General features: G+C 43.3%; 1 protein-coding gene across 2 annotated transcripts in view; it reads left to right on the top strand.

The window, feature by feature from the left end:
• Window positions 1-15,956, top strand: part of LOC132568247 (gamma-aminobutyric acid receptor subunit beta-3) — a 310,478-nt gene that overhangs the window by 162,243 nt on the left and 132,279 nt on the right. Inside the window, exons 2-4 of one of the 2 annotated variants that reach the window (XM_060233862.1) lie at window positions 493-540; window positions 5,792-5,883; window positions 6,031-6,098. In XM_060233862.1, coding sequence (XP_060089845.1) covers window positions 493-540; window positions 5,792-5,883; window positions 6,031-6,098 — 208 coding nt within the window. Of the gene's footprint in view, window positions 1-492; window positions 541-5,287; window positions 5,518-5,791; window positions 5,884-6,030; window positions 6,099-15,956 lie in introns of those variants that run through there. The other variant, XM_060233863.1, reaches the window with a different exon arrangement.

Raw genomic sequence — 15,956 nt, 5'->3', positions numbered from 1 at the left:
AAGTAACAGTATCAGTAGCAGGGAAGGTACAATGACAATATGCTCCTAAACAGGATAACATTCTAAGTCCACTGTGTTCAATGGACAAAGAAAAAGATAACTCTGCTTTGGATGGCATTGTCATAAAACAAAATATTAGTATACATTTGGATCTCAAATATGGAGATCCAAACTGGTTCAGAAAGACCTATTGGATAATTTAATTCTTTGCAAGTTTTTCTAGTTAAAGTTACCAAATAAGCCTGTAAGGATGTGCCCTTGGTTAATGAATCCAGGTTTCTTAGAAGCTTTGTGCAAGAGGCTAGTAGGAAAGCAGGCAAAAGAAAAGTGACAGAGGTAGAAAGCAGGTTGTACATTCCATGGTAATTTGCAAGAAGAGTTTGAAATATTTGATGTACTTCAGAGTTCGTTCTGAATGTTCACTCTATAATCAACTACAACTTCCAATAGAAACACTAAGACTAAAATATAATTTCTTTCACTTATTTCTAGGAATGCTGTTGAAGAGAACAAAAAACTATATGCAATTTATGACACAAGGTGAGTTTAATGAAATTGTTTCCCTACTGGAGTGACCATCATTAGACTTTGTTATCATCTACATATTTCCCAAGCATGCCCCTTATCTACAGATACCTAGATCAGCATATATGGGACACACTTGCCCCAAACATGCTTTTCTGAAAACTTGGGTGACCCTCTAGGTTTGCAGAAAAATCTGAAAAAAAAAATTACATTAGGGGGTAAATCTAAATCTGAAAATTTTAAAAAATACATGGGGCAGGGTTACATTGTTTGTAGTAACCCATCTTCAGCCTACTGTACAGAGGAAAATAGGCTAATAAAAAATAAATAACATATTAGCTTATCCAGGACCGGATCTACATGTTTTTTGAAGGGGGGCAAAATTAAAAAAAATGATGCCCCCTTATGGGCCCATTCTATCTTATGGGCCCATAGAATAGAATGGACTCCATACCCAAGTTGGCACCCCCCCCCCCCTTCGGTAGCACCCAGGGCAAATGCCCCCTCTGCTCCCCTCTAGATCCGGCCCTGGGCTTATCAGATGGCAATATCCTAAGGTATCTGGGGGGGAAGGGGGGGGGCTGCAGTTTATGAGTAGGAGCCTGCCAATCATTTCTACTGACAGAAGGGAGGCAATTTTTGGTAATTCTCTCTCCCTCTACTATTCTGGGGGCCTCCTGCATCCAAGGAATGGCAATTCAGAAGGCATTCTGGGCTGCAGCAAGAGGAGGCAGTAAGAAAGTAGACAAAATTCTTCAGTCAGCAGTAATTTTCAATGGGATTCATGCCTATGAATATATATGCTCTTTATACATCTTAAAGTTCATAATAGGAATAGTGCACAGTAATGCTCTATGTAATAAAGTTATACTATTGATACACATTTTCTAGAGGAGCAGTCTACAGGAGAAAACTCTACATTTATGATCACAGTATATAATGAAGATACCTACTAATTTCTGGGAACATAACAGCACAGAGAGTATTCATCAATAAGCATGAAAGTACCATAAAGCAACAGCAACAATACCCAGAGGCCAGAAAGTATTTAGTTTGACTGATTTAATTAACAGAATCCTAATCAGCAAATAGCTTTCTGATTCTGAAAAGGGGGTTAGGTGTGGTGGGTTGATTCTTCAACAGTCACCATGCAGGAAATTCACAGAAGTTCTGTTTAAACAGATGTTACTTTATTTGTATCTCTTTAGGCTAGGCAGCACTTCCCAGGCCCCGGAGTCTCCAGTTGTGGAATCCTAGGAGCACTCATTAAAGATTTCCCAGGAAATGCACACTAATCTAAAATCCAAGAATCATAAATGGAATTATAAGCAGATCAGTGTCAAAAATGAATGCCAGGACTATGGGATAAATCTTCAAGACTTGCAAACTGTATGTCAGCAAGATCTGCAACTTCTGCCCATGTGGTTAGAATGGGTATATACCATGCTGATGACACCTTTTCAATTATACTAAATATATAATGCCTTGATAATATCTGTGACATATAATACCTTGATAATATCTGTGATAAACACACCATGAATTATATACAGCACACTAGCAACATTAAGGAGGGTGCTACTAGCCTAGTAAGTGACCATGCAATTTACTCAAACTATGTGGACAGAAGATCCCCCTCCCCCGAACATAAGAGAGCAGCCAATAAACTGGACAATTGTATTACTCCGGGTAATGCGGCAACAGGGCCTCAGTCCCGCTTGAGCTGACCTCTATTGAAATGCAGACACCCTGGCTACATCTCTCTAATAGTTTGGACATGGTCCAAATTATTTCCCTTTATGAAGCTCAGCCTGTTTTAAAGTGCAGTAATGAGTTTAAAATGAGACATACCTTAAGGAATACATAATAAGGGCCAAGATTCTTCCATGTTTCAGTGTCTCTCTGACAATACTTCCATTTGTTCACTACATTAATATGACACATGGAAATATTTGTATTTAGTTTATTTTAAAAGCAAATTCAAGTTTGAACCGAATTGCATTTAGGGCACATCAGATTTTGTCACTATATTGAAGGGAGCCCTAGAGTAGGTAAACCAAAGGTGCTGTCCACTCATTTTATTATATTGGTCTGACCTTGATGAGCATAGGGTCTTAAAATCAATAACTTAACTCCCTTCTTAATAATCTGTATATCTGGAAAGATACTCTTGCTAGTATGTCTGGGAAATTACAAGGTCACAGTCCAGTCAAAAGTAAGCTCTTTTACTCCCCCTTTTGAAATCAAAGGGACTTAAGACAGGTTCCTAGCTCTTTTCTACCAAACTCCAAGGGATTTGCTTGGATCAGACCCAATAAAAGGAAAGTATGAACACACAACATTGTAAGAGCCATTGCTGCCCTCAAAACACAATGGCAAGGTCTGCAAAAAAAAGTTCAGCAAGTTTTTCTTATAGTCTGGCCCTGGAAAAAGCTAGCTGTGTGAACATCTATTGGCTTGTGTCTGTACATCATTATTTCCCAAAGCATTACAAAAAAAAAAATCAAAAACTTTTTATTTAAGTGAATTAGTAACACGGAGAGACACACAGGGCTCTTAAAATGTTTGAAAATTAGATAGTGTGCATAGAGACCGTTTCAAGTTTTGAAAGCATCTTAAAGTTCTCGAAGAATCTAGGTAAGCAAATGTTCTATATATGTCACAAATTTCCTCATGGAGCCCTCCCCCTACATATCACAGCAGGGCTAAATAGGAGAAATAACCTTAATTATAAAAATATAACAGACTTTATACAAGTGCTGATTTATTCACACCTCACATTTTCTTCCAAAAGTGCCTAAATAGGGCATTACTCACATACATTGTGTCTGATGATGTATAGTGCCTAAAAAAAGATTTAAAAAAAAAAAAAACCCTCTGCTGCATTATGAATTAATCTGTTTTTAGAGAAGGTTGAATAGCATAAAATGCACAATATGTGGGCACCTGGCCAAGGAGGTCAAGAGAGTCAAACCAGTCCCAGCTGAGCTTTATCCACAGGTCTGCAGGAGAGGGCCACTTCATGCACCAGCTTTGGAGTGTAATTTAAAAGAGTTGGTCTCTTACTGTATTTTAGAGGGGCATTTGGATTTCCCACCTCTGGAGTCAAAATGTCTCGGGGCTGTCCCTGGCCTAAGACGTAAAGCTCAGAAGTACCACTGAGTGTATCTAGCCTGACTGGTATTCTGCCACTCAAACACCATGGTGACTCCCATATAATCAGGTTAGGAGCATGACAGGTAGGCCCATAGCCAGGAGTTTAAAGGTCAGGGGGCATAAATAATAGTCAAGGCACTAAGTAGCCCCCCCCACACACACACACACTGCTACCAGGATTCAGGGCACACAACTCAGAGCACCTGTTCTTCCCTTCCCTCTTACTCTTTCCCTCCTTTAAATTGCATGGGAGGCTGGCAGCTGCTCCTGCTGCCCCTCCTGTATGATTTAAACAGTCCCCCTCCCCCTCTGTTGCCTCCTCCAGAGGAGCTGCAGGGGTGAAAGCTGAGAGGGTGGGGGTGAATCATGTGGCAGCAGGGGGGAGAGGGGAGGTCAGGGGCTTGAGTAGGAGCCCCCCCCTAGAGGAAATCAGGGGGCAGGACCCCCATAGACCCCCCCCCCTGTGACTATGGTCCTGATGACAGGTTGTTGCTGGACTGAAGTCACACACAATGGCAGTCACTGTGATCTTCATAACAGCCAGCCCAGCGAGGAAAAGTTTTGTGGCCACCTGGAATTCCCGGGGAGCGGTGAAATATCACCTGTGACTGTGAGGGAGTACTATGAGTGCAATCTTAAGCTTGAAGTAAGTCCCACTGAGGTCTACAGGCCTTGCTCCTTAGTAAGAGCGCAGGCTTCTGCAGAGTGGGGGCTCCTCCACTTGGCACATCCCAGGCAATCGCAAGGTGGCCAGCCTCATGTGTGAGCAGTGAAGGCCAGCATTCCTAAGGCCGAGGGCTTTCATTACTCTTAGCAGCCCCTGAGTCTCTGCGCAAAGCTGGACAAGAAGAGACACGACGAGCCTCGACAGAGCCGGGTAAAAAGTCGATGGAAGCAAAAGATCGCGCTGCTCCCCATTGTGCTGTGCCTTAGGCAGCCCTCAGACTCTGCGAAGCGGCCCCGACTGACGCCCGCTGCTTCCGAGCCCCCAGCTATGCGGGCTGTTGCGCGGGAAGAGGCGCCCACACTGCCGCCCGTGTGGCGAGCCAAGCGCGGGAGAACCGCCCGGCGGTGCTCCCCGCGGGGCCCGTCGCCCCTTCCGCCCGCCCCGCGCAAGTCCCGCGCTTTCCTTCGCGCCCGACGCAGGAGCTTCACCTGTGGCTGCCGCTGCCGCTGCCTTGCCCTGCGCCCGGCTCCACCCGGCTCGCGCCTGAGTGCGCACACGGCATTGGGGCCAGCGGCGGCGGCGGCGGCGCGGCGGTGGAGGAGGAGGAGGCGGAGGAGGAGGAGGAGGCGAGGGCTGCTGGTTCCTCGCCGGCGAGGTGGCTGCAGGCGGGCAGAGGCGTCTGGGCAGAGCGGCTCGGGGGGCCCTCCGTGGCATGGACGCTGTGCAGAGGCTGCAAGAAGCTCCTCGGGGGAGGCGGAGGCGGAGGCGCCCCATGGCAGCCCGCGGCCGCAGCTCGCCAGTGCCCTAAGCGCCCCGCGCCGTGCAGCGCGCGCTCCCTCCTCCTCCTCCTCCTCGCGGGAGGGAGGGGGGGCTCTCCTCGGCGCCAGGCCGCCTTGGGTGGCGGGGCGGGGGGTGGGGTGGGGTGGGGGAGCGCAGCCAGCCAGCCAGCGAGCGAGCGCCAGAGACAGTCAAGGGGACGGTCGCCTCCGCCTCTTCCTCAGCGGCTCTCGGGCAGCCGGAACCGCACGCGGCGGCGGCGGCTGCTGCTGCGGCGGCGGCGGCGGCGGCGCGGGAGCCCCGAGCGGAGGGATGTGGGGCTTTGGGGGAGGCAGGATCTTCGGCATCTTCTCGGCTCCCGTCCTGGTGGCCGTGGTCTGTTGCGCCCAGAGGTAGGAGCGGCGCCTGGCGGGAGGGGAGGGAGGGGAGGGGAGGGGACAGGGAGGGAGGGCGACTGCGGCTCGCTCAGGAACCCAACTGACCAGACCTCTCCTGCTGCCCCCTTGCTCCGCCGCCCCCGCCGCTCCCCCCTCTGGGCTCTCCCGCCTCTTCCCCTTTCCTCTCCTCCCCCCCCCCCCCCCATGATCACTACTTCACTTTCCCTTTTCTCCACGATCTTCTCTCCCTTCCGCTCCTGCCCTCCGTCCAACTCCCTTCTCTCCACAGTGTGAATGATCCTGGCAATATGTCTTTCGTGAAAGAAACTGTGGATAAATTGTTGAAAGGCTACGACATTCGCCTCAGACCGGATTTTGGAGGTGAGAAATTAACGCTTTTGGGGGGGGGGGCAGTGGAAAGGGGACATTCGTTTGGGCATTCTTTGAAAGGGTTGGTAGATTTCTCTCTGCTTGTGTGCATGGCTTTTTGTTTAGAGAAACTGACTCCTCTCCTGTGCCTCTCCTTAGGCCCCCCAGTGAATGTTGGGATGAACATAGACATTGCGAGTATTGACATGGTTTCTGAAGTCAACATGGTGAGTAGAGGGAAACTGATTGGAGCCATGATACTGGTTTGGAGATAAAGCTTGTTCAGTAATTCATGGCCTGGCTTTAGTAAATTACTTTTAAAGCAAGGGTCTGGAATGTGTTTTATGGGACCATCAGGTTGGGGGCTGTTCAAGAAGAGCCCCTTTCAGAGGGCTCTGAGTAGACACAAACTACCTCTTAACTACTTTACAAAAGTTTCTGGGGTTTTTTGCATGTGGCTCAAATGCAGAGGGACCAGTTGCTAACCCTAAGTATGTCCCCTTACCCCCTTGGATATTGTGCTTCCCCAAAGATGGTGCATTTTGTTGCTGGGCAAAGACTTCTTGTTGATTTGCGGGCTTGTAATGCAGCAGGAGCCAACATAATGGCTGGCTCGAGTGTGCCATATGCAGTTAGTTCTTGGATGTGGGTGTTTTGTTGAGGGCATCAGCGGAGATTGCATGTTGAAACTTACTGAAGGGAATGGAGCCAGTTTTTAGAGTGCTGTCTCAGGTGCTGAAAGGGAACTTCTGTTGCCCAGATGCATCTGTTTGTTCTTGCTGCTTTGGGGGCTGGCAGATGTCATCATAATCAGAGCTTTAAATCTGTGTTGCTATTATTGAGTGTGAAAGAGGCATTGTACTGTCTAAATCATAACCGGATTGTACTACAAAACCCATGTTGCTTGTCATCACTATGCAATGTGTGCCATTTTCCTGAAAATGTGTAGCTAATAACAATATCTGAAAATAACATTAACCAAAGAAACAAATGCACCATATTGGCTAGAATTAGCTAATAAGTAGCATTCATTTGAATTTAAGTCAAAGTAAATATGGTAAACTTCTTTTGCATGAGGATGTTATCTCTTGCCTCTAAAGCAAAGACTGCACTTGATGAAAGATCCCTAACTACTGGGGAAACTTTCCTGTCAGTACTAGCTGTGCTTTGACTCTTGCTCAGGGCTCTGTACCAGTAAACATATTAGATGCTTCGCTGTTTAAAATTCCCCAAACAGTTTCACCTAAGTAAAGTTTTAGAAAGCAAATGGAATATAGGAAGTATCTAGAGGCTGAGGAATTTCATCCTTTAGATAGTTTACAACATTGAATAAAGTATTTGAAAACTGTGACATAGTTCCCAGTGAGAGCATTTTGTATCTATTACAGGAGTTTGGTCCAGCAGATTACTATAGTAATATAGAACAAGGATTAGGGTAAAATTATATATCCATGTTTGTTTGGAAAATATTTGCTTACAAGGTGCGTTTAAAGTGTCAGCATATTGTGCAGGTAGAGATGTTACAATTATTTATTATTCTATCCCATTCCTTTTCACATTCTTAATTGATTTAAATATTTCAGGTTTATTAAGTTAAAAAATGAAGTTGAATTATCTTTGTGCTTTTGAAATTCTTCAGTGATGCATGATGGTCTTAGATAATTTTGTAGACTGATTTTTAATGACCTGATTATATATGTGATGCCAGATACCTTATTTATTTACATTATATATTTACTATAGTCATAGTCTTTTCTCCCTTATGTTCTGCTTATGTACATATTACCCTTATACTGGCCACATTTGGGAAAAAGAATTTTTTTGGATGTGATGGAGAAACACAGGAAGCAGGAAATACAAGTCAGTTGTACTTCCTGTAACTAGCTTAAATGGAAATATCTAAAATAGATCTCTGCCTATCAAGCTAAGTGTATGCGGAATTGCAGCCTCATAACACATTTTAGTAGGTGCTTACTGTTGATTCAGAAAAAGATTGTGGTCCCCCTCCCACCCCCGATGATTTCCTTATGGAATTGTTGGAAATTATAGCTTATGTTGACTTTTATAAACATCTAGTTCCAAATGAAATTAATAGGGAAATGGAACACATGACTAATTGTTTGTGAGATATGCTACAAACTTAAACAGATGTTCCACCAATATGTTTGCCAATGAATCCCCCCCCCACTCACTTCTTCTTTCATAACATGGTTGGAGGGGGGGGGGGGGAGAAATGTGGCTACCTATTTTCCCAGGCATGCAGCTACTGTTCGTACTGGGCCTGATCACTATAAGGCCCAGTGAGCCCAATAAAAGCCATGGAAACTGAGTTTCTTATCAAACAGTCCATCCCTTTCTCTCTTCTCCAGTTCTCACAAATTCCAGGAAATTTTGGGAAAGAGTAAAAAGGAAGAGTAGTAATCTAGTCACACCCTGATACTTTATCCAGTATTTCAGAGTAAGCACATTAGACATTAAGCTGACAACATAGGATTTCAGTGTATACAATGCTACATGCAAAACAATAGAGGATTGAGATGTGTTTCTTTTGAGAAAAGATTATTCCATGTCAAATTCTGCTGTGCTCCAGACACTGATAAAGGAAAATAGTACTATGTTTATTTACTCTATTGTACTTCTATCCCAACCTTCCCCACAAACGGGCTCAGGGCGGGTTACAGTCAGTTAAAACAATTACAATGCAGCTCCATGAAGCCAATAAATAAAAACACAATACCAACACAACAAAACAAAACATTCTCTAGGCAATTTCCAGAAATTCCCAGTTGAGACTGTGTATATGCCAGATGGATCTGGATTAGGCAATGGATATTGACCGCCTATAATTTATCTCTGTATAGGGAAGAAGCAAGGAGGGGCAGGGGAGGCCATTATACATGGATGTCTGTGCCCTCAACCAAAGGTCTGCTGGAACAGTTCAGTTTTGCGGAATTGCAGGGCCTGGATCTCACATGGAAGAATGTTTCACCAAGCTGGAGCCAGGGTCAGAAAGGCCCTTGCTGTGGTTAAGGCTAAATGATGTCTTTGGGGCCAGGGACCACCAGAAGGTACTGTGGAGAGGAGTGCAGGGCTCTCTGGGGAACATATGGGGAGAGTCAGTCATCCCCTAAATGGAAGCTACTTCTTATCAGATCCAACTTCTTCATATCAACAGTGTAAGAACTGGCATAATAACACAAAGTGCATCTCATTCTGTGTCTAAAAAATGGCTGGAAGCTCAGAAAAAGAGTATGATGGAAACAATGAACTTCTATTATTGATCCTTAGGACCTGAAAATTAATTCTTAAATACTAAATTAGTTGGGGTGGTATTGTTGCACAGGCAAATTGGTACTAACTGAAGTGACATTTATTGCTGAAATTCGACTTTAAAATAATTTTTACCTTTATCTAGAATATTTTCAGTAGGTGGAAATGGGAAAAGATAACCCCACTCATTCAACCTAAGAATAATTTGAAACCTGGAATTGATTGCTGTTTTCAGGTAATCTGCTTCTAAATCCCCATAGTGGATTTTTCAGAAAAAGTTTGCATCTCATCTTCACATTTGTTCATCAGTGGCTCTTGAAATTTGGAAGTTGTTGATTTATTAGGTCATGTCACATGATGAATTAGGATGTTTGAATATAGAGCTAGAATTAATAATATGAACACAACAGAGTCAAAGACTGCAAATTCCATGATGAGTGACACCCCAGATAATTGATTGTCCCAGTCTCCTCAAAGCTACTCATATTGGGTGAGATTTCTTGTGGCTGCCTGTTTCACTCATTTGGGTTTTTTAAAAGACAGACTGGAAGCAGGTGTTGTGGAAGGGGACACCAACCTTTTTGAATCTGCAATCGTCTTTGGAATTTTGAGAGGGGATAGTGAGCACTACCCCAAAATGGCTTCCAAAGGAGGCAGAGTCAAACCCAAAATGCCTGTTGCAGGAGGTAGGGGCAAACTCCCTCTTTATTTTGATAAAGAATTGCATGGTAACTGTGCTGAATCCATGAAACTGCCTTAACCAGAATCTGGCCTTTGCTTCCGACTTTGGTCGGAAGCATGGTCTTTTAGGCATGGGAGGATAGCAAGCCCTGAGATGGATTGGTTGAGCTTCTGCTCTTGAGCACTTATCTGCCCGCATGAAACAAAGCTTCCTCTGTTCTTTGCAAAAGTAGATTGTGGTGATAGTCAGTCAGGTCAGAAGGAAAAATGGAACCCCACATAGACTAAAGAAAGCATAGGTGCTTACCAGTCCTCCTGATGCTCTGGACCAGGGGAAGTGGCTACTATTGCACATGTAGAAAAGCCCTTCATTTGAATAATAGCTGCCAGTATAACCAGTCCAGTCTTACTATGGCCCCACTTACTATCTTAAAAACTTAAAAACCAGAAGAAGTAGTAGTGGCAGGCAGCATAGTGCCTCCAGATACCGTGTTAGGAAACCCTGGTTAATGGTAATGTCATGAAAGAAACAAGAGCTAACATTTCATTTCTGCAATTATCATTATATATGTCAGTACACAAAGATGGGCATTTCTTCAGTTACACCAGTTTAGGTAACTGGTTCTCTCCCTGTCTTGCCCTGACCTATCTACCGTGATCCATCCAACGGTCACTTCCAGGTTAGATGATTGTAACTCACTATGAAAGGCTGCCCTTGAGAATGACCGGGAAATCATAACCGGTCAAGAAATCAGTGGTCTGGGTTCTTCACCAGCTGACTGGCTCCAGGTTGAATACCAGATCAGGTTCAAGATTCTGGTGTTAACCTTTAAGGCCCTAAACTGTCTGGGACCAACAGATCTATGGAATCATTCTCCTGGTATACCCTGCAAAGAGCACTACACTCAGGGGAGAAGAGTGTACTGGTGATCCGCAGTCCCCCCCAAAATCTGGTTGTCCTCAACCAGAGCTAGGGCTTTTTCAACCCTGGCACTGCTCTGGTGGAACTCTCTGCCGAATGAGATCTGTGCCCTGTGGGACCTAATGCAGTTCTGCAGTGCCTATAAGACAGAGATATTCTACAAGGTCTATGACTGCGGACAGCAACAGTTTCCATCTAGCCTGGCTCCTTCCTGCCTGGGTTAAGGACACAAACTGTGTGCCTTTATGTACCATCTGTAAACTGTAAAGTGTTACTGAATTATCTGTGGTGTTTTAACTGTTTTAACCTGATAGTCAATTACTGTCTAATTGGAAATGCTGTCCCCCACTCTGAGCCCTGTCACATAGTGGAGGGTGGGTTAAAAGTCAAATAAACTAAATAAATAAGGTGAAGTATAATAGTCATTTATTTCATTTGATGAACTTAGGGGGAAGAAGACTATTGGGGTTATATTATTCTCTGTGTTTTTTAATTTGTGTTTTGCAAGCTGATTTGAGCCACAAGTTAAGGTGGGATATAAATATTTTGATAAATAAAAATTAGACCAGAAAGATGCTTGTTAAGGTGATCACTGAGAATGGGCCTTTATTGTATAGCTCCATATCCACTTGCTAATGCTGGGTGAGAAAGGGCTGGATCTGAGAGGGGCTAGGTGAGGGACTGTGGCTGAGTGGTAGAGCATCCTTGGTTCAATCCTCTGCATCTCCTGTTAAAAGAATCAGGTGTTAAGTGATAAGAAATATAAATATCTAAGACCCTGGAGAGCTGCCATCTGTCCGCGTAGACAATAATGACCTTGGGGGACCAAAAAGGTCTGATTCAGTATAAGGCAACTTCATGTGAGTTTGTGTGTGAGCAATAAAACAGGCAGGGGCTCTGACAGTTATCAGTGATCATGGCAAGTCAATGAATGTATGTGGAAACCTAAATTCCCAGCTGTAGCACAGCTAAGAAAAGAAAGATTACATCCTGTGTAGTCATCGATTCAGTAGGATTCAGCTTTGAACAAATAAATACTAGGTGAAGTAAAAGACCTCTGCTGGAGAGCTACTGTCAGTGTCAGTAGACAATACTGACAGTGATTGACCAGTAGTTCAGAAGAAGGCAGCTTGCTGTGTCCAAATACTTGCAAGATTGGGTTACATGAGCTGGCTTTTATAATAGATTGAGTGAAGGGGGTGGAAAAGCCTGTACCTAGAGGTATACTCTGCTTGTGAAGATGAATGTATTCACTCCTGCAGGATTCCTGTCACCATTTGGTATTTACCACAATGGTGCCCTAAAGTAAAGTGGTTTTTATCTCCATGTATGAGTGCGTGACAACAGTTCATTCTTCGGCAGAGGATAAAGCAGTGCCAATTGCATCCCTTTATCCCAGGGGTGCCAAACACGTGGCCCAGGGGCTGAATCAGGCCCCCAGAGGGCTCCTATCAGGCCCCTGAGCAATCTGCTTCTTTCTCCCCCTCTCTTGCTTCCTTCTGCATCACAGCTTCCTTTGTAAGACCTTGCTCAGTTTTACAGGAGCTACAGAGCAAAGACTGAGGTTCCTCCCTTGGAGAGGAAGAGGGGAGATATCTCTCAGTTGCACAGCAGAGCTACTAAGCCTCTCTCCTTTCTATTGGCTGAGGCTCCCCCCCCCTCCTGGTCCCCTAGGGAAGGAAGGAAAGAGCCAGAACTTCCTTTGCCCAGTTCCTTGGATTGCACAGGAGAGATACAAAGAAAGCACCTTTAAGACCAACGAGTGCTATATCTCTGCTACCTGGCATTACATTTTATGAGACACATGGCCTGGTCCGACAAGGTCTCATTTATGTCAGATACGGCCCATGTAACAAATGAGTTCAACACCCCTACTTTATCCTTTGGAACATAGTATGGTACTGAGAATTGGGGTCTCTACATCTTCAGTTTCCTTTGTGTGCTGTAGCCTTGGGAACTGCTGAGATTTCTTGTGAAAATAATTTCTTAACTGTAAGCAATAATATTTATTAGAAATGTCATTAAAATGTATAATGTTAGTGTTTTCCGGTGTATAAAAAAGAATGTAAAAGGAATATCTAAACAAGAATCAGTACTTATTGCAATATGTAATTATGTAGCAGGAATAGTCTTCTGGAACATTTGCCACATTGTTGCTATATACATTTTTCATTTACTAGATTAAGCTGTTTTTAAAATGAAAGTGTATTTTCACTAACATCTTCCTACTTGTCAGACCAAATATTCATACCATGAAGCTTTAAGGAGCTCTAGAAAATAAAAAAATACAGTTCAATTAAAAGATGCTAAGAGGCACAGAACATCTTTTTTTTTTAACAAAACCCCAGCATATCTGCTGCACCATTAGTATTATTAACACTGGCATAACAATAACTCAGATCCATTTAAACCCAATCAGATACTTTAAAGGACCTAACCTCAACAATTTTGAAAACATTTTTTTAAGTCTGGCTGCACTGATACTGCTTTTAAAAAAAATTAAAGTCTTCAGAACTGGCCTTTGGATAATTGATGTGTTTCAAATTTCAACTCTGCCTTTAAAAATAGAGGATTAAAATTGTGAAGATATGCAAATAAATCAAATTACTACAGTGATTTCTTTTACTGCCTTGTAGGCAGGTGATAGTTTGACTTCTTACAAGTTCTGTCGCTAGTACTGTGTCATATGTAATTGATTCCCTGTTGTCACCTTTAAAAATAGACTATTGTAAAGCTGCAAATGTAAACTTGTTAGTAAAATGCTTTATAGGCTTATGGAGTTCTAGGCACCCAACAGTATTTTATCTGTATTGTTCACAGGTCCTCCATATGCAATGGTTGATGAAAGGAGAGGATATATTTAAGGAAAAATTGTGAAACAACATATTGGTATCTGCTCCACTGTTTGCCTTTCCCATGGTCCCCCCCCCCCCCCCTTAAAATGTTCCTCAGTTATATAGAGATCACCAGGTGATTAGGTGGAAGCTCTGTATGTTAATTCTGGCTTGCAAGTTTCAACAGTTCTCATGTTTCTATGTCCAACAGTAACTCTGTAACTATATGCTAGATAGTTGATGATACGGGATCCAGAACTGCACTCCCCAGCAGCATCTGTATAATGCTTTTATTATCCCTGTATTGATCCATGGAGTGTCTTGTTCAGCTGTATTTCAGCTTTCCCAGTCCTTTAACTTTCTCAGTAATATGCAAATTAGTCATTGTACCTGTGCCTTTGGGAATTCCTGACCCTTCCATTTTTGAAAAAATTCTGAAGTGGCCATAAAGAACTGGATGCAACTTAAATTTTTCACACTGGGTTTATAAACAGTTGGGAATCAGCTCAGTTATCAGTTTCCATGGTTGGATTTCCTTTAGAATATCTGTCTTTTGGAGCATACACTTACATATATAAGTTATATATGACCCTGATCTAAACTGAAATTGCCAGAATGCTCACATTTCGTGTTAATATTTTCTTAGCAAATCACAGGGGCATTAGTTGAGACGGTGATGTTGGCACTGGTATCACTGCTAGGGAAATGTGAATGGACCATGTCTGCTCTCTCCTCCCAGCAAGGATAGTAGATGAGAATCTTAATTTGGGAAAGAAGGCGCTTAGGGGATTTCTACACTTGGTAGTTTCAACAGGGGCTAAACTGACTTATTACGCAGACTGAAGGCACTGGAGAAATGTGAGCACATTTTTGCTCTAAATTCAGTTAAGGATGACTTGGTTTAATGTGGTGTGGTAGTTGCTGAGTAAAACAAGGTCAATGGATTGATTTGAAATCAATGTACCTGTATGATAAGGAGAGGGGAGCCCTAGGGGCAGATTTTGCAGGCCATTTCAGGCTGCTTGTAGGAGTGGGGGGGGGGAACGACAGCAAAAGCTGCACTGCATGAGCAATAAGTCTTTGTACCCACAGAAATGTGCCACTGTATCCACCCCACCACCATTATTGTTATCATTAATCAGTTAGCAACAGAGTCTAAAAAACAATTCCCTTAACTTAACCTACCGAGCAGAGGGGAAAGACTATGAAGTATACAGTAAAATATAAGAAGAAAAGATCAGCACTCAGCTGAAAGAGGAATTTCATGAACAATTTGCCTTCTGCTGGGTGTAGTCCCCATTTTCATTGTTCACGTTTTGGGGGAAGATGAGGGTCACATGGTAATAAAAATGTATGCATCATTCCACATATATTCAGGCAACTTGCTCTACCCTGACAGGTACCCTTCCTTAGCTTCCCCCCCCCTTCCCCTTTCCCTGCCCTCGCCTGTTACCAGTACAGTTACTGTAGCAGTTGCAGCAGCAATTACATCCCCTCAGGTAGCTGCACTTTTAGAAAAAGCCTCTTCACCTCTTCAGTCATCTGCTGCACTGAGGCAACCTTTTTCCAAATTGAGTTTTCTCCTCCTGGATTTTTGTTTAAAAGGTACCACCATAATAGCCTACCTGTACTGCAAATACTGTTAAGTAGACATGAAAGAGGTAAGCAGTGGGGGAAGTTTTGTAAGACCTTTTCAGTGTAGCATAAATCTCTTAAATGCTGTTTTCAATCTGTCATTTGATGTGCCCAATAAAGTCTGAGAATTGGAGAGGAAATATGCCCTATACACATCCCATGCAGGGGTCAGTGTGTATACAGAGTGGGTATATACAGTGGTGGCCCCTACCACTGCTCATGGCCAAGTGTGTTGGCCACGTTTCTGCATCACAGAAACAGAGCCTGTGTAAAAAGGTTGCATGCATACAGGAGCTGTGTTCTCATTTAAGTGAAAATGTGCAGGATGAGATGAAGCCAATGCATTTGGTTACTAGAAGAGGCAAGACTCACCTTCTACACACCTTGTTGCTATACTCAAATACACTGTGTGTTCACAGTATAGAAGAAAGGTTTGGGCACTGGTTTTTGAGACTTGATTTAAGGCGTGATGTGTTTCAGGCTGTTTTTATTCTCTTGCCAGATTTTAAAGAGTGTATTAATTGTTGAAGTTTTTATGGTTTTAATGTTCTCATTATGTTTTACTTTGTAATCTTCCTTAAACAGGTTCTGTATAGAGGAAGTATAGAAATAAATCCAGATATAATAAATAAACACATAAGATAAATTGGGTATGGGAGGGGTAGCAACAAGTGAACCTAGGTAAAATACAGATCCACAATTCTGAATGATAAAGAAGATTTTGTCATGTACTTAGGAAGATA

Source organism: Heteronotia binoei, chromosome 3 (genome assembly GCF_032191835.1).
Source record: "Heteronotia binoei isolate CCM8104 ecotype False Entrance Well chromosome 3, APGP_CSIRO_Hbin_v1, whole genome shotgun sequence".
Lineage (NCBI taxonomy): Eukaryota > Metazoa > Chordata > Lepidosauria > Squamata > Gekkonidae > Heteronotia > Heteronotia binoei.
Note: the sequence above shows the minus strand (reverse complement) of the source record. Positions and strands in the feature narration are given on the sequence as shown.